At 57.0% G+C, this 19,669-nt stretch overlaps 1 protein-coding gene across 3 annotated transcripts in view; it reads left to right on the top strand.

The window, feature by feature from the left end:
- The window catches only part of DOCK1 (dedicator of cytokinesis 1), a 306,250-nt gene that overhangs the window by 238,665 nt on the left and 47,916 nt on the right, over nt 1-19,669 (top strand). For all 3 annotated transcript variants that reach the window (XM_056106671.1, XM_056106670.1, XM_056106672.1), the window contains exons 30-32: nt 5,969-6,047; nt 10,339-10,439; nt 12,664-12,722. In XM_056106671.1, the coding sequence (XP_055962646.1) occupies nt 5,969-6,047; nt 10,339-10,439; nt 12,664-12,722 (239 nt within the window). The remainder of the gene's footprint in view (nt 1-5,968; nt 6,048-10,338; nt 10,440-12,663; nt 12,723-19,669) is intronic.

A 19,669-nucleotide genomic window follows, 5' to 3' on the forward strand; every position in this document is an offset into this window, starting at 1 on the left:
GCCAGTAGGACCCTCACCAGCGTGTCGGGTCCCTGCGAGGTCCCTAACTCTGTGATACGCAGGGCACCAAGCACATGCCGGCCTTGGGTGACGTCTGTGCCAGGAGCGCTGGGACCCATCGGACACAGGGCTAGAAACTGCCCATAGGGGCCATGGCCGTTGCCACGGCGTCTGCTGGGACCTCTGAGTGCGGCTGGGACCGCGGGCCCTAGGGTGCGCCGCCCACCGTGGGGGGAGCCTGAAGCCAACACGAGGGGATGTGGAGGCAGCACTGGTCACCCCGTTGGCATCCCTGGGTCCCCCCCACTCCCTGCTTCCCCTTTCCTTAATCCATGCTCCTCCCTCAGCATGAGTGGCCTGCCCTTCTTACAGGAATGCTTGCACGGAGGATTCTGTGTCCTCCGTGAACTCCTTCTTGGGAGATGCAGGGATCAGGGCCGGGCTGGTGTGCCATCCCATGCTCTATGGCTGTCGACATCATCCTCCTGCTAAAGAACTTTCTACTCTGATTCCCAATCTCTCCCTCTCCATCCCTCTCTCTTCTTCTCTCTTTCCCACTCCCTTTCTCTTCCAATCCTCTCTCCCTCCCTCCCTATCCCTCCTTTCCTCTCTCTTTCTCTTCCTCCCTCCCTCCCTTCCTCTCTCTTTCTGTCTCTCTCTCCCCTCTTTCTGTCTCTGTCTCTGTCTCTGTCTCTCTCTCTCTCTCTCTCTCTCTCTCTCTCTCTCTCTCTCTCTCTCTCTCCTTTTTCCTGGAGGTGTGGTTGGGGCCATCCCTGGTGATTGATGCTCAGGGGTCACTCCTGGCTCTACACTCAGGAATCACTCCCAGGTGACTCAGGGGATGCTGGGGATCGAACCCAGGCTGGCAGCGTGCAAGGCAAGTGCCTTGCCCACTGCACTGTGTGCACTGCACTGTGGATCCACATCTCTCTTTAATCTCAGAATTTTAAAAGACCCTGACTATTTTAAATGCAGGGGAGCCCGAGGACCTCAAGTTTACCTCCGTTTGTTGGTTGAAAACGTAAGAATTTGAAAAACTCAAATGACTCCCTAACGGTGCTCTCACAAGGTGTTTCCACGGACTCACCTAGACGGAGAGGTGGGTGGCTCAGTGATAAGGTGGCAGGAGAAGGAGCCGCTGACCCTGAGCTCAGCACGCACGCTCACCCCGTGGCCACCAACAGCTGGGCTGCAGAGCCTTCCTGCTGGCCACTGGCCAACTGTCCCCGAGCAGTGGAGTGGGGGGGGGGGATCAGCTGGACTCTGTTCTGTGCGTGAACGTCAGGAATGGCCCCGTTCTCTCTCACATGTGCCCCGGGTTGTTTGAAACGGCCCCTGTCCACAGGCTGTGGTTGATAGCAACGTCAGCTGACACCCCCAGAGACAAGAAGACTGAGAATTTCTCCCCATGAAACTCCGGTTTTGCTCAATTCCGGGAAATGTCTGAGAGGCGGGAGGCCTTTGGTCATCTTTTTAGTGAGAAACTTTGCTGGCGGTTATCTTTTTGTTATTGATTTGCGTGTGGCTTTATCTTCTAGATTTTTAGATTATGAGTAAATCCCTTCGTAAATTAAAAATGATTGGAAAGAATTTTATTAAGTACGGGTCGCCCCTTTTAGTAATCATTTTCGGCATTTGAGATTGCATCCCGGAAAGCATTTAATTCCCACCCCATTAGGAAGCGGGGAGAGACGTCACTTACTTCCAGGGTTCGTCATCTCACTCCGGCCCCCGAGTTGCTTTTCTGGTAGCACAAAAATAGCCCCTGCCAACCTGCCCCACCTTCTCCACCCCTGCTGTCTCTGTCCCCGAAGACTGTCCTCCAACAGAACAAACTGTCTCACCCGAATTCACTGCATCCTGGTACTTGGGACTTTCTCTGCGCACGGAGAATAACGAGAAACTCAGATCAGTTGCTGGTCACACCCCCTAACCCGTACGCTACAGCAGCTGAGGTGAGCCTCACTCAGACGGTCGGCTACGTGGCTGTCTGCAGTGGCTGTTGGCGTGGCTAACCCATGTGGCCGGCCGGCGTGGCTGCCTGCTGTGGTCGGCTGGCGTGGCGAGCTCTGGGCCACCTCGCAGGCAGCCTGGACTCAGAATTGCATTAGTGCGTTGACATGGACAGTTCCTTGGAGGGGCATCGCTGGGATTGTGCACTGCTGCGAGGGGTCCTCTGAGATGCTTTGGGGGATTCCTGGATGCAAAGACAAGCTTCCTGATCACCAAGTGAAAGAGGAAGAGGCCAAATGCCCAGCCCTAAATGCCAAGTGTCCAGTGAGGCTTCGTTTCACCAGGACCTCAGAAGAGCTGACCCCCCCCTACCCCCAGCACGAGAACTCTGCTGGGAATTCGAGGACCCCCAGAGAACTGGAGGGCCTCCTCTTCCGGAATCTATCCTCCTTCTGCCCATCTGTCCATTCCTCCGTTCCTCATCCATCTACCAACTATTCTCCTCCAACCATCCACTCATCTTCCCTTTTTCACCCACCCAACATTCATCCATCTGTCTGACTCTGATCTGTCCATCATCCGTGTATCTCTCCACCTCCCCGCCCACCACTCTCCATCACCATCCATCCACTCGTCCACCCACCCATCATCCTTCTGTCATACGTCACTCACGCGCCCGCCTGTCGCCCATACATCTATCATCCTCCCACCTGCCATTCATCTGTCACCCATCTGTCATTCATCAGTGCACCGCCCACACACCACCCTCCTTCCATCATCCATCCACCCATCCATCCATCATCCATCCATCCATCCACCCATCCACCTGACCTACCACTCAGGCAGCATATTATAACTGTTTGGGTGTTATCTTGAGGCAAAATAACTACCCTTGTAATAATCCACCCATCCACCCACCCACCCACGATCCATTCATCTCTCAGCCTCCACCCAGCCATGGACCCACCCCCCATTCATCCACCGCCCACCCACCCATCTGCGCATCCGTCGGTCCACCCACCCACCCCCTGCCACTCAACTGTCATCCGTCACTCATCGTCTGTCACACCCATCCATCACCTCCATATATTCATTCCTGTGACTTGGCTTCTCCCCCCTGTGGGGTGCCAGGTGCTGTTGTTGCTCTGTGGGGCCCCTGGGGACTGTCTGGAGATTTTTTTCTGGTCTCCGAGTCCAGCTCCCGTGGCGCTCAGCACAGACAGAACCACCAGGAACACGGGGACACCCTCCGCCCTCCCTTCCCTCCTCCCAGCAGAGAGCACTCGCTCCAGCTCACTGGGCCCCGCCAGCTCCCACGTCCTGTCCATGGCGGCCCCTGCCCTGTCCCTGTCTCTGTGCCTCAGAGGAGTTGTGGTGCAGAAACTTCCACGGCACGTTCTCTGCTTTCCCCCAGATTGACACTTATTAGAAAAGAATCACGCGTCCAGGCAGAAAATAGGTGTTCTTAGCTCACAGTCGGCTTCCGTGTATGTTGGAATGAGATGCTGGATTTGTCTTCAGGCGTGTGGGGGGCTGGGCTGAGTTCTGAACCCCATGCAGGGCCCGCAACCTGGCCGGTCCTGCGAAGGGTCACACCTGGCCCCTTGGACCTCCTGCTCACAGCTCTGGCTTGGTTCCCTCGGTGGGCTGCATTCTGTCTTATTTGTCGTTCTTCCTGGCCCCGAACGTTTTTTTTATGGCGAGCGCAGATTGAGGAACCTGTTCTTTCTCACTTGACAGTTCATTAAAAAGTTTTTATTCCGTCTCCGCGTTACTTGAGCCTGGTGGATTTGTCTAAAAAGTCGTTTTGAGAAATCTCTTTATTTAACTAGCCGAAATTGCTACCCAGCTTAATTAGAGGCAGCATATTATAACTGTTTGGGTGTTATCTTGAGGCAAAATAATTACCCTTGTAATAATAACACACATTCCGTGAACTGTCATTAGCGAGGTACAAGCGGGCAAGAGGGCACTGCTCCCCGCGCCCAGGGAGCCCAGGCCAGCGTAGGGTCACCCTGAGTCCAGGGGTCCCTCCCATCATCTTGAAAAAGTGTCTCTTCCATGGACCTTGGGGGGCCCCCTGGTTTCTGGGTCTCTGCTGCTCCCAGGTTCCGGTGAGTCCGGGGGCAATGCTGGATGTGGCCACCTGGCCTGAACCTCTGACCGTGGCCCAGGAACCCCCCAATCCCAGAGGACCCGTGAAGTGCCGGGGGTCCCTTCCAGAGCCCATATTCAGGGGGCAGGAGACCCGCAGTGCCCCGAACCCCACTTTTCTCTGTACGTCCCGAGCTGCGGTGGTCAGGGCTGTTCGTCCAGTTTTACTGAGCACCCATGAGCACCCACTGGTGCCCCAATGCCCCCACCAGTGCCCAGCAAACACTGTCCCTCCTGTCCGGAGACAGCCGTGTCCACAGAAGAATCTATATTTCTTCAGCAGCAGTTTCTCTGCGTCCACTAAGAACTGGGCCTCCTATCACCCCTCCTTGGGGCCCCTTTGTAGCTGACGGGGATTGGGGGCCGGAAATTGGAACTGTAGTAACTGCAGCAGTGGGCTGGAGCGATAGCACAGCAGTAGGGCATTTACCCTTGTGCACAGCCAGCCCGGCCGAGCCAGGTTCGATTCCTCCGCCCCTCTCGGAGAGCCCGGCAAGCTACCGAGAGTATCTTGCCCGCACAGCAAAGCCTGGCAAACGCCCCGTGACGTATTCAATATGCCAAACACAGTAACAACAAGTCTCACAATGGAGATGTTACTGGGCCAGCTCGAGCAAATCGATGAACGAGGGGCTGGAGCAATAGCACAGTGGGTAGGGCGTTTGCCTTGCACGTGGCCGACCTGGGTTCGATTCCCAGCATCCCATATGGTCCCCCGAGCACCGCCAGGAGTCATTCCTGAGTGCAGAGTCAGGAGTAACCCCTGAGCATCGCCGGGTGTGACCCAAAAAGCAAAAAAAAAATTGATGAACAACGGGAGGACAGGACAGGACAGTAACTGCAACGACCCTGGGAGCATGGCCTGCAGATGACAGAGCAGGTGCTGCCCCTTACAGAGGCCCGGTGGCCTTCGGACACCTTAAAGCCCCAGTGGAGCGGCTCAATGACCAGAGGGCGGAGCAGAGTGGGGGTGGGGACAGCACCCCCAGAGCCCCCCAGACCTCCTGCACTGTCTGCTGCCGTCCTAACAGAGAAGCGCAATTAAGTTTATCATCCGTGATCCGAAGCTGATTCCCCTCGCGTCCTGCCTTTGTGAGGAGCGAGGGAAGGGCCCTTTGAAAGGAAGGTTCCAGACTCAGCTTCTGCTTGTAAACATGTTCCAGGGTAACGAATGACGAGAGCGTGTGAAGGGCCTCGGCTGGCGGTACCTGTCAGACAGGGCACACGGCATATTCCGTCATAGAGAGATCTTGCAGGGGCACTCGGAGCTGAAGGCATTGCCAACCAGCCAGTGACTTCTCGTCCCGAAAAAATGCTTGTTCCGTTGTTTGCTTTTCCGCGAATGCTTTTTGAAGTTTCACTTACACCAGCACGCAGTGACCCCAAAGTAGCGGGTGGCGTAGAAGACAAAGGCACCACATCATCTTTCTCGCTGGCGACACCCACGGCGGCGGTGGCTGCTCTTCCGAACCTTTTAAGAAGGCGGCAAAGCGAAGACCCATTGAACCATCTAACATTAAGACAGTGCAACTTGGGAACAGGGTTTAATTTGCACCTTTTTTTTAAAAAAAAATAGGTATCATTTTCCTCCATGACTGTCAGATGCTGTGGTTTGAGTCTCTTTCTTTTATCCTGCACGTGCTAATTTCCTTGATTAATTTGGAGAACATCTGCATATAATTCTCTGGGCTTTTCATTGGCACCAACTCACGGGTTGTTTTTTTTTTTTTTTTTCACCGAGACTTAAGAGAGTTCACTTTCCAGACAGTCTCGGATTGTATCTAATTGAAATGCCAAACCTACAAAAGTGCTTGGCCTAAGTGTGTAATTATGTGATTTTTTTTCCCTCTTGATCTTCCAGAGTCTTCCTGCGAGCAATTAATCAGTATGCAGATATGCTGAACAAAAAATTTCTGGATCAAGCCAATTTTGAGCTGCAGGTAAGGGAAAGGGGGCCCTGGCCTTTGCTGGGAACTCCAGATCCAGCGGGTCTAAGCCACTATTTCCTGGCCCTCCCCGTCTCGAGGCCCCTGGCATGGTCGGGAGGCACTGCAGGAACACCGGTTGCAAACGGGGTCTAGGGACATTCGCCGGATTCAGCAGGGATGAGGATTCCCGAGAGACAGATTGAGCCCAAGTGACAGACCAGGGCTCAGAGCTGGGAGGCCACCACGATTGTCAGCAGAGGGGGGTCGGGAGCTGGTGACCCCAAGCCCAGCTGGCTTGTAGACCCGTAGGGAGACGGGGGTTGGGGGTCCCTGATCAGGGCCCTGTCTCTGGCTCTGTGCTATCGCCAGTGTCCTTGGCCCGCAAGGAGGGTCTCCTCCCCGCAGCCCTGCCCTCCTCAGACCCCTGGATTGCGGGGGACCCAGTTACTATTTTCAGCCCTGATCCCGCAGTGTCTGCAACGGAGGGAAGGAAGAGTGGAGAGTGGGGGGGGGGGGGGGCGAGTGCCTGGCACCTGAGATTGATCGGGCATCTGGCATTTACGGCTAATCACGGTGCCTTTGCTCCGATGAAGTCGCTCACGAAAGTTCGCAAGTGAGAGTATGTCTAGACGAGAAGGGCGTGTCACTGGAAGAACCGAAGGATGGATGGAGGAGCCTTGGGGCGGCAGCTGAAGCACCTCAGGGCACGGTCCCCACCCCTCCCCGACCCCCCAGTCCATACCCCCCATCTGCGTGGCCTCATTCACCTGTCCTGGGGAAAGCTGACCGCTCCTGGGAGGGACCGTTTATCCCAGTAAATTCGCTGGTGCCTGTGTGCCTTCATTTTTTTCTTGAAGTATCTTCATTTTAAATTCCATTTTCCTGGCATTATAGGAGAAAGGCGTGTCGCTTGTCAAGCCCTCTGGATCTAGAAATATTACTCAGGTTTTCCATTAGTTGGTCCTTTCACCGCTTTCTCTGCCGCATGCCCGGCCACACGGAGTTTTCTCTGGGAAAGGCAAACGCGCTTTTCGTTAGCAGAGGGCATCAGACAGGCGGGGAGATTCCCAGCTAATCGCCCGAGTTCTCCTCACGCTCCTCGGACCCTCCACAGACCACCCCACCCCACCCCCGACATCCTGTTCACGTGAATCATGTCAGCCCTGTGGGCATGATGCCCCTGGGGGGGGGGGTGCACAGTGAGGGCTCCCAGAGCACCACTGCCGGGCCATGTGGTCAGCACAAGAGCCCAGTGTGGATACTAATGGTCTGGCTAACGGAAGTCGCACCCGCGCTGCCTTTGAGCCATTTTCTAGATGCGTTTGCCGCTCCGAGTTGGTGGATAATGCGATTCTTACTCTGTGCCCATTTCTCCCATGGCCCATCAAGGCTGGGAGTCCTCAGGCCGTGTGATCTCTGCCGTGAGCTCCCTGAACATTTCTCGCCTCATGTCTGTCCAGGGCTCTTGGCACCCCACCCCCCACCCCCCAACACACACACACACACACACACACACACACACACACACACACACACACCCCTTTTGTTGTTTGTTTTGGCAGCTCAAATCCTCCATAGAGCTTCACGCATTCAGACTTAGCATCTGTAGATGAAATTTCTCTGTAGTCAAATCCGACTTATTTTAAATGATTCTTGGGCTGATGTTTTGCTTGGCAAAACCTTTGCCTTGATATTTATCAGTTTATCAAACGTGTATGTCTTTCGGATGGCTAATATCTGCATAGTTCAGCTTCCCTCTTGATTTTTTTTTTAACTTACTGAGGACTGGCAGGTAGACTGAGGAGTAAGTGCCCATAAGTGCCCATTACTCACATTATTTCAAGGACAGACTTGCCCTCCCCAGCCTCCCTCCCCCGCACACACACACACAGCCGGGCATGCAAGTTAAAAAACATAACTGCAAAGATTTGCCAATTCTCTTTCCTGTGTTATCGGCAGCTGGTTTTATACCCAGCTGGGAGAGCCGGGATGTCCCCCAGGGCTCCTGTATTTCTTCTCTCTGTGAAGCTGGACACCAACACCCAGTTGCCCACATTCCGTATGTGGGAGACTGGGACTCAGTCTCATGAGTCCAACAGCCCCTGGCCCCTGGCAGGTGTGCAGTGCCCTGGTCTATAGCCGCCCTGGCAGGTGTGTAGTGCCCTGGTCTATAGCTGCCCCAGCGGGTGTGCATTTCCCTGGTGTGCTGCTGCCCTGGCCAGTGTGCAGTACCCTGGTGTGCTGCTGCCCTTGGGACTCAGTCTCATGAGTCCAATAGCCCCGGTCCCCTGGCAGGTGTGCAGTGCCCTGGTCTGCACCTGCCTTGACGGGTGTGCAGTGCCCTGGTGTGCTGCCATCCTGGCCAGTGTGCAGTGCCCTGGTGTGCTGCCGTCCCGGCCAGTGTGCAGTGCCCTGGTCTGCAGCCGCCCTAGGTATGCCTCGCCTCCACGTGCTCAGACACTTGGCACATCCCCTGCCCCCGCATCTGCTGCTCTGTCTCCTAACCCCCAGCCCTCCAGGCCACAGAGGACGTGATCTCTCCCTGTCTCACACTGAGCTGCACACTGACATTGCCCTGGCTAGGGTGCCCGATCCTGGCCAACAGGGAATGCCCCTTTGAGTACAGGAAGTCCTCCCAGATTGCACTGTGTTTGCATGATCGCCACTACCCTCCCCTCCCCCCAGGGCAGTCCCAGCGCTGATCAGCCCCTGCCCCCCCCCCCGTGGCCGTCTCTCCAGCCCAAAGTGCTCTCTGTTTGCTTACTGCTTATTTCTCACGCGCCTTTTGGAGGGAAGGCTTTATTTTGTACGGCAGCTTGGGGTTTGCAACAGTTTCCCACACGTTCCCTGCTCCCCACCCCAGCGGCCTCGCACCCGGCATGCGGGCACCTGAGTGGACATTGGTCCCGGCCACTGACACACCGCTTCATGCACAGTCACCTTTGGGGTGTCCCCGCCGTGGGCAGGGGTGACTGTGGCAGAGGGGTTGCGGGGAGCGTTTGCACCCCTGACGGCCTCTGTATCCCCCAAGGCAGTTGGGGGTCTGCAGCGGACCCTCCCCAACTCTCTCACCAGGGGCCGACGCGCGTCTGTGCCTGCTCCGGAAGCCCCCGCGTGAGGGCTGTTCGCTGCCCTGTCTCGATCCCCGCCACCACCCCGACTATCCTTTGTCCTTATAGAGTTTCAGGTTGCTCGGGCCGACATTGTCCTCCATCCTTCGCAGAGAGCTTTTGTTCACTGAGTCACCCCCCTGCAGTGCTCCCAGGAAGCTTCTGTTCACTGAGTCCCCCCACTGCAGTGCTCCCGGGCAGTTTCTGTTCACTGAGTCACTCCACTGCAGTGCTCCCGGGCAGCTTCTGTTCACTGAGTCACCCCCTTGCAGTGCTCCCAGGCAGCTTCTGTTCACCGAGTCACCCCCCTGCAGTGCTCCCGGGCAGCTTCGGTTCACCTAGTCATTCCCTGCAGTGCTCTAGGGCAGCTTCTGTTCACTGAGTCACTCCCAGTGCAGTGCTCCCAGGCAGCTTCGGTTCACGAGTCACCCCTCTGCAGTGCTCCTGGGCAGCTTCTGTTCACTGAGTCACCCCCCGCCCCCGCAGTGCTTCCGAGCAGCTTCTGTTCACTGAGTCACCCCCACTGCAGTGCTCCCAGGCAGCTTCAGTTCACTGAGTCACCCCACTACAGTGCTCCCAGGCATCCCCCAAAGTGCCTGCAGTGCCCTGAGCCTGGCCCAGCCAGGCTTTGCCCCCCACCAAGACCCGCCCTGGGAGGGTTCAGGAAGGGCTCATTGCCCCAGGCCCCCTCTGCTTCCCAGCTATGGGGGCACAGGGACCCCTTGGGGTCTCCCAGGGCCTGGGCCACGGTGCCGGGGCAGAGGAGATGGAGCTTGGGGGCGTTGACGGGAGCCCTGGGTCTGGGTGGTCGGGACCACCCCGTTCCAGGATCCCCTCCCCCCTCGCGTCCCCGCACGGTCACCTTGCCTGTCCTTGGCGAGGGCGTCCCAGGAGGTGGACGCAGGCAGGGGCCAGTTCCCCCGGGCAGAAGCAGCAGCTTGTGCCCGCCGGCTGGGGGTGCCCAGAGCTGGACGGGGGTGCCGGAGCCCGTTTGCTTCTCTGCCTATGCCCCATGGCTTTGGGCAGGAGGCATCAGAGACCCCTGGGTCGGTGCGGGGAGACTGAGGCACAGGCAGCAGGGCTGGGCTCCGGGTACCGGGTGGGGGTTCAGCCGCGCACGGCCCGGCCCTCGTGTCTGGGTGACACTGCCCGTGCTGTGGTCACTCACCCACGCGCCCGCCCTCTGCTTCCAGCTGTGGAACAACTACTTCCACCTGGCCGTGGCCTTCCTCACCCAGGAGTCCCTGCAGCTGGAGAACTTCTCGAGCGCCAAGAGAACCAAGATCCTCAACAAGTGAGTGAAGGGCGCCCCGCACCCCGTGCAGACCCAGGTCCCTTGGGGTCCTCCAGAGCGGCTCCCGGCCCTGCTCAGGCCACGCTCTTTCCCTTCCGGGAACCCCGGCCTCCTGCTGGGGGGGTCCTCCCTGTCCCACTTCCTGCTCGTCCCCCTGGGGGTCAGCAGTGCCCTCCTCCAGGGACTGAGGCACTGACCATCCCTGCAGCCCACATCTCACTGCCCCGGAGCCTGGGCCCTCCTGCAAGTCTGGGCTGCTGTCCCTCTGGCCGAGGCTGGGCCTGCACCCCGGTTTCCTGCACCCCCATTTCTGCAGCTCCACGATGACGCCCTGTTCTCTGATAAGAGGACAGGTGCAGGCAGTGTCCATCCCGAGCGTGCAGGCCCCTCCCAGCCCGTGGGCAGAGGTGCCGCCCATCTGCTGGGAACCGAGCCAGCCCACTGGGTCCCGGCACTGCCCAGAGACCCCAGCACACAGGTGGCCGCTGCCACCCCAGCCCTGGCCTCGCTGTCTCAGCCCCGGTTTCCCTTGGAGGTCCCTTGGGCTGGCAGGGACTCCTGTCTGTCCAGGAGCTACGTCAGGCCTGTACCACCTGGGAAAGCAGGGGTCGGGGTGGAGCTCAAAGCGTCCAGGTCGGGCTGGCTGAGCTCGCAGCCCTGACACCGTCCAATTGGCCCCTGGAGCGGTGACAGCAGCAGCCTCAGGAGCGACATTGTTCTCAGGGGTCGCCTGGTCCAGGCCCTGAGCACGGCAGGGACCCTTCTGTCTGCGCGCAGGCCCAGGTGGGCGGGAGAAGCCCCCGGGAACCTTGGAAAGGCCCGGCCCAGCCCCTGGACGGTAGGGAGCCCCCGAAGGCACTAGTGTTGCTGCTGGGGTCTCGCCCGTGGGGTGGGGAGCCCCGCTGCCCCCGCCCCACCCGTGTACCACGTTTCCCTGAGCCAGCAGTCAGCTCGGGCCTCCCTGGGAGGGGTTGCTCCCCATTCCGACTATCTCCGGACCAGGACTATGGCCCGGTACAAGGAGGGGGTCCCAGCTGACTTCCAAAGGATTTTCTGCCCAGCTGGGAAGAGCACTTGGCCAGGAGTCCAATCCTGCCTGTGCCGTGGGCTGAGACAGGAGCTTCCCGCAGGGCAGGGCGTGGCGGGGTTCCAGGGCTCTGCGTGCAGCCACCCTGGCTCAGCTTCCAGAACTTTCCTGCCCGGCCGCAATCTCCCGCCCCAGCTCCACCCCGTCATTCTGCAGACGGCTCTTTTTAATATCAGCCGCTTTTTCCTTAGGCAACCACGGGAAAAGTGGAATTGCAGGCAAACTAATGAAGGTTTGTCTTCCGAAGCATTACTCACAAAACACACACCTCCCCCGACGGCCCACGGAGGGAAAATTAGCATTTATTCTCCCCGATAAATAAACAAAACACCGCCTCTTGTCCCTGTCTGGGCCAGAGCCCTTCCTTCATGGGGCTCAGGAGCTCGGGGCCCGGCCAACTCCCCTTTCAGAGACTCGGGGCTTAATCCAACAGGAGGCAGCCTGGCCTTTTTTTTTTTTTTATTATTATTATTATATCACCGTGAGATACAGTTACAAAGCTTTCATCTTTGAGTTTCAGTCATACAATGATCGAACACCCATCCCTCCACCAGGGCACTCATGTCCCCACTATCTCCCCTGCCCACAGCCCACCCCTCCCCCCGCCTCCATGGCAGACAATTTCCCCCAGACTCTCTCTCTCTACTTTGGGGCATTATGGTTTGCAATACAGATACTGAGAGGCCATCATGTTTGGTCCTTTCTCTTCTCTCAGCGCACATCTTCCATCCCGAGTGACCCCTCCAACCATCACTGACACAGTGATCCCTTCTCCATCCCATCTGCCCTCTCCCCGAGCTCGCGAGGCGGGGGAAGCCTGGTCTTGCAAGCAGGTTTGGGGGTGCCATCTGGGCTCTGCTGCCTGGTAAGCAGACCAGCCCTCAACCCCTTAGGCTAAGAGCCAGTTTGCTTGGAGCTTACTTGAGAGGCTAAAGCCGGGAAGACAGCCCCAAGACGCCAAGCCCCTCCACGTGCTCCCCCAACCATAGTGATGGGAGCGTGGGAGCACTCGCTCTGGAGTCCTGCCTGTCCATCTCTGCTGCTGTCCTTGACTCCGCCGTGGAAGGCCGAGCTGCCCCCTGTCCTCTAAAGGGTCTCCCTGGCCCCCGCTGAGCGGCTTCTCCCTCTGGCTTCCAGGTACGGAGACATGAGGAGACAGATCGGCTTCGAGATCAGAGACATGTGGTACAACCTTGGTGAGTGGCAGGGGCTTCGGGGGGGCCCGCTGAGTCCTTGTCCTCACGGCGGTAACGGGGTCGGCCCTGTTTGGCATCCTGGGGGCATCTTGTCAGTCTGAGTTGGTTCTGCCTGCCGGAGCGGTTGCTACCTTTGCAGGAACTGTTTCTGGTGAATCAGACAAGAGACCACATTGCCGGGAAGACGATTGATCGGTGAGGGAGAGAGAAAATCAATTCAGTGCCCTCCCGAGTCAGGGGCTGCAGGGCGCCGTGTCGCAGACGTCCTGTCTTTCCTGCTCTGACTGGGAGAGGGTCCCGCAGTGAACGATGCTGTCCCTCAAGGCCTTTGATGCTTCCCAGGCTCTGTCTGTTTACTCAGAACCAGACTCTGTTGGGGCTCTCTGGCCCCAAGCGTGGTCCAGGACAGAACTGATACGTGTTTCCAGGGCTCTGGGCCACTCCCGGCTAATTTACCCCGACAGGCAACCCAAGTCGGGCGGTTTCACTAGGCAAGTGTTATTTAAGAATACTGGGGCAGGGAGGGGGGGCTGGAACAATAGCACAGCAGGTAGGGCGTTTGCCTTGCATGCAGCCAACATGGCCGACCCCGGTTCGATTCCCAGCATCCCATATGGTCCCCTGAGCACCGCCAGGAGTAATTCCTGAGTGCATGAGCCAGGAGTAACCCCTGAGCATCGCTGGGTGTGACCCAAAAAGCAAAAAAAAAAAAAAAAAAGAATACTGGGGGGTGGGGGACAGCGATTGCACAGCAGGGAGGGTGTTTGCCTTGCATGCGGCCGACCCGGGTTCGATTCCCAGCATCCCATAGGACCCCCCAAGCACCACCAAGGGTAATTCCTGAGCACAGAGCCAGGAGTATCCCCTGAGCATCGCTGGGTGTGACCCAAAAAGCAAAAAAAAAAATGAATAAATAAATAAAAATAAAATAAATAACTATGTGAGGGTCCAGAGAGAGAGAGAGAAAGAGAGAGAGAGAGAGGGAGCACAGCCCTTGCCTTGCAGGCCACCAACATGGGCTTGATCCCTTAGGGTCTCCCAGCCCCGGCAGGAGGGATCTCTGAGCACAGAGCCAGGGGCAGGCCCTGAGCACGGCTGGGTATGGCGCAAAGCCAACAGAATTAAAAAAATAAAGAACAGCGAGGAGGGGGTGAGACGCTGGCAGGGACACTCGCCTCTGTTCTCCCTGTGCTGCATCTCAGAAGCTCAGGTCGGTGGAGTTTTCGATTTCAGGACTTGGTGGAGAGTTTGAGATTGCCCACTGGGTTTCTTCTCTCACCCACTGATTGCTCAGAATTGTGTTTGAGCTATTTATTGGGGGCGAGGGGGGGATCTCCTCACCAGGCGGCCGAGCTCTCGCCCCTCCCAGCTGTGCTGAGCTCTGAAGGTGCCCGGAGCTGGCAGCTCGGTCAGGCCATGGCAGTTCGGAGCTGCCCAGGCCCAGAGGTGTGTCCAGCCGTCACTCAGCGCTGGGGACTGACCCTGGGGCCTCTCGCGTGTACTTCACCCCTTTGGCCTGTCTTCCCACTCCCTGGAGTCTGTTTGTAAACTTCTGCCTGCTTGTCAAGTTGTCAGATGTTCTTCTGTCACTGATTTCTGGTTTCTTTCTGTGGCTGAGAAATGGTGCTGATACGACCATCCAGTCGCACTGATTTGTTCAGAATCGTTTCTGTGGGAGCCTGGGAAAGAGTTCTGTTGGTTGGCTGCTCGCCTTGAAGATAACTGACCTGGTTTCTTTCCCTCTGGCACCACATAAGATCCCCCGAGCACCACCAGGAGTGATCCCTAAGTGCAAAGCCAGGAGGCAGCCCTGAGCACCACCAGATACGGCCCCCAAACAAACAAAAGTTTCAGCAGAGCACGGCAAGCTGAATTGAACCATCCATTAAAAAGACCATCACCGTGATTCACCAGGATTAACTCCTGGGATGCAAAGATGATTCAGCATCCATGAATCAATAAAGGTAATACAACAGGAAAAAAAGGATAAAAAGCATGATATTCTCAACATGCAGGGGGAAAAGTTTGTACAAAATGCAGTATCCTTTAATAATAAAAGTTCTCAGCAAACTGCAGGTGAAACATACCTTAACATGGGAAAGGACACAGCTGACCCAGTGCAGCTGGTTTACCCCGAGGACAGACCGGAAGCTCTCCCTGCTTCTGATACTGGGCAGAAGACAGACCTTTGGCTCTGGACTCCTCTTCAGTGCAGTGCTGGGCCCTCATCAGAGCCAGCGGGCAGAAAAGTCGGCATTCACTCGCATCCGAAGGGAAGAGTCAAAGGGTCTCTGGTGAAAGGGAAGTGAAGAGACCAGGATCTCCCATGTGGGAATCCCTGAAGACAGTCTTGAAGACGTTGGCACCAGTCAGGAAATTCAGAGAAGCTGCATGATGCAGAATCAAGCGCAGAAGCCGGTCGCATTTCTATACACCAGCCTCAAACTCTAAAATAATGAGGAAAGTGGACCCATGTGTAGCAGTGTGAATCCAGCGCTGAGGAAGAAGCCCAACTGAGGCAGAGTGAAACTTGAAAACACTCCGCACGGCAAGCTGTCGATGCGAGAACAGAGAGGCCCAGATGAGTGTGGCGTCTTGGAGGATGACAGTGTGCAGATGGCCGGGATGCAGTGCTCTCACCACCAGCTTTCCCATGAGGGTTGTCACTGGCGTTGAGTCAGCAATCCCAGCATCTATATGGGACCACTGAAGACCCCAAGCGAGAACCAAGGGAGTTGGTAACTTTGCTCTTCAAACTATATTGCAAAGCTACAGACATCAAAACGGCATTTTGCTGGTTCCACGACCAGCGATTCAACAGTGGGGTGGCACAGGGAGCCCCTGAATGAGGCAGTGACCATCTCCAAGGAAGCAGCAGACATTCTGGGGAAGCGTCTGCCTCTCCAGCAAACGGGGTTGCGGAAACCAGATACTCACTAGCACCAGCAACAGAAGTGGACCCTGGCCACTCCCACCACTCACAGAGTCAGCCCACGATGGACGAACAACTCCAACCGGTCCTGCAACCAGATAGAGCTTTGGAGAAAAGCTCCTTCCTCTTGGCCTAAGAGACTCCAAGCCCCGGGGCTGGGGAACAGAGGTCCTGCATCCACCCAACCCTGCCTATCTGCATGGGCGGCCTCCATCTCTAGACTTGTCTCTCTGGGCTCCCTGCGACTCTCTGCTCTGAGATTGGAGGTTGGGCAGGAGTTTTGCAGGATCTGGACGCCCAAGGGCTGGCCGTGCCTGTGCTCGCTCATACGGGGATTCGGGGCCAGAGCATCAGGGGCCCGGAGTCGGAGGAGAACCTCGCGCGGGTCTCTGCAGCTTATTTCTTCCGTTCTTCTTTGCACCGTGCCTGACTTCTCCGTTTGTCCTTTCCCCTGGCAGCCGACAGAGCAGGGCCCATGCCAGGAAGGGTTCTTGTGTGACCCCAGGATTCTAGGGAGTCGTAACCCTCGTGAGAGGAGCCGGCCTGGCCAGTGTCCAGCCCTCACGATGCACTTGACTCTCACCCACCTGGCCAGCACTTCCTCTGACTGGCCCTTCAGTCTAGGTGGCGGATTTGGGGCCCTTTCCTGAGAATGATGCTTTGTTCTGGTTTTGTATCATGGAGGGGATCCTGGTCCCTATCCCTGCATCCTTCCTGCACCCCCAGGGACCTCCCCTCTGATCAGTGACCCCTCAGGGGGGCCCTCCAGAAAGTCCCCTTGAGCCACAGCGAGTGGGATAAGGGACCCCTACCATCCCGGCTTGCTTTTTTTTTTTTTTAAATTTCTATTAGTGAAACACCATGAGGTACAGTTGTAGACTTACAAATTTTTGTGCTTGGGTTTCAGTTATACAAGGATCGAGTACCCATCCCTCCACCAGCGCCCATTCTCCATCGCGATCACACGATCGTCCTGTTGTTGGTCGATTGCCTCGAGCAGGCCCCAGTAACGTCTCCTTCATCCTAGCCCTGAGATTTTTTTAAAAAGTGCCATATTCAAGGCTCTTTCAGGGTTAGGAGAATGAGACCCACCATTGTTACTGGTATTTGGCATATTGGGGACGCCACGGGGAGTTTGCCAGACTCTGCCGTGTGGACAGGTAACATCATTTACATTTTTTTTTTAAATTTTGGTTAGGGACCCGTGGTGGTGGAAAATGGGCACTGGTGGAGGGACGGGTGTTAGATCATTGTACAATTGAAGCCCAAGCACAAAAATTTGTAAGTCTACAACTGTACCTCATGGTGTTTCGCATGCTTTCCCTTTTTGAAGACCCCCCTCAATCCAGCCTCGGGCCTGAGACTGCCCGCCTCCCTCTACTCCCCGTTCCCGGCTGGCCATTAAGGCAGGAAGTCTGCCGTGCCCTCCACCCACCCCCGACCCCCGCCGTGCTATCCGGGGGTGCCCATCAGACCGTCGCGCAGTTCCCTCTCCATTATCCGTCATTAGCCTCCACACGGGGCCGTGGGAGGCTCCTGATTTGCAGCATGAAGGATGCAGTTAAGCGAGCCAATGTCCCGTTTCGGCCTGTCAGCGGCTGATTTGGGTGGGTGATGGATGCGCAGGCCGGGCCTTGGCGTCTTCCTGCGGGGAGCGTGGGCTCCGGCGGGGAGCAGCTCCGTGGCCTAATGCAGCCTCGACCGTGGTCACCTGCGGGCAGGGACTTGGGAACGGCAAGCAGGAACCATCATGCTAGCTGAGCGGGGGGGGCCGTGCACGGGAGGCCGGTATTAACTCAGAAGTCAAAAATATCAGAGTAGAGGCTGCTCGCAGGCCTGCTCGGAGCTGTGCCCTGCCTGGTCCTTCCGGAACCTTCGGATGCAGGGAGGAGCCGGCCTGCACATGCCTCCAACCGCGCCCCGCCCCCGGCTCTCCCCAGTCTCTGTTCCCCGAGATGTGCACAGCCTGTTTTCCACTCGGGTTTTTTTTTTTTTTTTTTGCTTTTTTTAATGTAACGGGCTCAGGTTTGGGAGCTTGCTGGCAGGCGGATCAAGCCCGCTCTGCCAAGAAAACAAAAATAGCAGTGAGATATATTTATCGCCTCGCAATTAGTCACCTGTCACTCCGGCAGGCCGTGAGCTCCGGGAGGCTCTTGCCTGAGTCTTTCCAGTAACGGGCTGGAGGTGCCAGGCCGTGGTGGCTGGGTGGCTTCACCGGGCGGGGGGGCGGGGGGGGGACACCGCCGTGCCGGTTTTGCTCTCGTGCACGGGCCAGCGTCGCCCCTTGGGACCAAGCAGCCTCGCCTTGCAAACCTGTCGGATTTGGAGTTTTTGAAAAGCAAAATCCAAAGCACCTTGCTCGCTGCCTCCCTCCCCCTGGAAGGGGGCTCGACGTGCATGTTTACTCCAGGCCTCGCTTATTTATTTATCAAAGGGTGCAGGCAAGAGCGTACCAGCCCCCCAGCCGCTCCTGCAACCACGGCGGGGGGATTTGCATTTTGTTCCTGATCGGCCAGGCTGGTGCTGGGCCCCCGCACCGCCCGCTGCAACAGAAGACTCTACCCAGAGCGCCTTCTTTCCATGCCTGCTCCCGGGGGTGGCCGTGAAGGGTTCCTGCACCCACCTGCCGAGTGAGCTCTGTCTCCGCACGGGTGCGGGAGTGCTGTTCTGCCTACACTTTGTTTGCAGAAGTTTCCCTGGGCCCGGCAGAGGTTTGCTGTGGGGGTTTCTAAGCTTCCGTGCTTGTAAATACATTATCCCTGTGCCCCAGGGCTGGGATCAGGGTATGGGCGAGGGGGGCTCCGGGGGGCTCCACTTCCCCAGACAACCGGTGCGGTCGGGTGCAGGGCACTGGGGAATCCCCCAGGTGACTCTGTCTGGGATTTCGAACGACAGGAAATATTTGAAGTGAGCTTTAAACATGGGGGAGTCGGTGGTCCTAACCCCTGCTTCCGGCCTTGAAAAGGCTAAAAAAATAAAGCGTCGCTTCTCTTCCCTGAAGTCCACACTCCGAAAGCATCCTTGATCCGCATTGATTTCAGCTCCGAGCTTCCGGGTGAATTTGGCCAAGAGAGACACCTGGGGAGATCCAAGAGGCAGATGTCAGGGAGGAAGGGAGGGAGAACAGAGGAGTCTGAAGAACACAGCAGCCCCCACCGCCCCTGGACGGGGCCTTTCGTCCACCCACTGCCCGTGGGATTGAGGGAAGGCAGCGCTGAGGAAACCCGGAGCTCCGTGACGCCCTCCCACACCCCGCCCCACCGTCCCCCACAGACAGACAGCTCTCCGCGATGCTCCCAGGGGGGCAGGTGATCAACACCCGGTCACCGTCAGCCGCTTTCTGAAACATTGCCTCTGACACTTTCCAAGCCGGCACAAGGGAAGCGTCCCCCGAGGGCGGCCGTCACGGCGTCACGGAGAGAACGCTCTGCGTTCTGCACACGTCTCAGGACAGGCCTCTCGCGCCAAAGGACGCAGCGAGAACCAGGCAGATGGCCTTAGGATGCTTTTTGTTTACCCCGAGTTGGAAATAAAGATTTCGACTCAGCCTTGCTGAAGGGTGCGTATGGACTTGCCCCCCCACCCCTGCAAGCTTTAGAAATCTATTCACCCGAGCTATTATGAGGATTATGTGTTTGGTTATAATTGCCAAATTTATTTAAAGGTTCTCCTTACAGGAGCCTGTTTGATTGAGTTAGAAAGAAAATGCAGTTCTTCAGAGTATCCTTTCTCGTCACTGATTGTGTGTAAATATTAGCAAGATTGATTAAGTCTGGGTAAATTGCTGGTATTAATAACAAAACGTTGCAAATAATTCACCCAAGCGTTTCATTTCTTGTGCCTTCTGCTATATGTTGGAAGCGAAGTGAGCTGAATTCCAAGAGGGTGAGATGAAGATGGAGTCAGGTTCCTGGGGTGAGGGACACCCAGCGGGCTTGGAAAGGCCCCTTTCCGGGGGTAAGACCCGTCTCCGTGAGGTGGCACCTCTGACGGGGCCCAAACCCAGGTCCCGTCT

This window comes from Sorex fumeus, unplaced genomic scaffold, assembly GCF_029834395.1.
Source record: "Sorex fumeus unplaced genomic scaffold, SorFum_2.1 ptg000142l, whole genome shotgun sequence".
NCBI classification, from domain to species: domain Eukaryota; kingdom Metazoa; phylum Chordata; class Mammalia; order Eulipotyphla; family Soricidae; genus Sorex; species Sorex fumeus.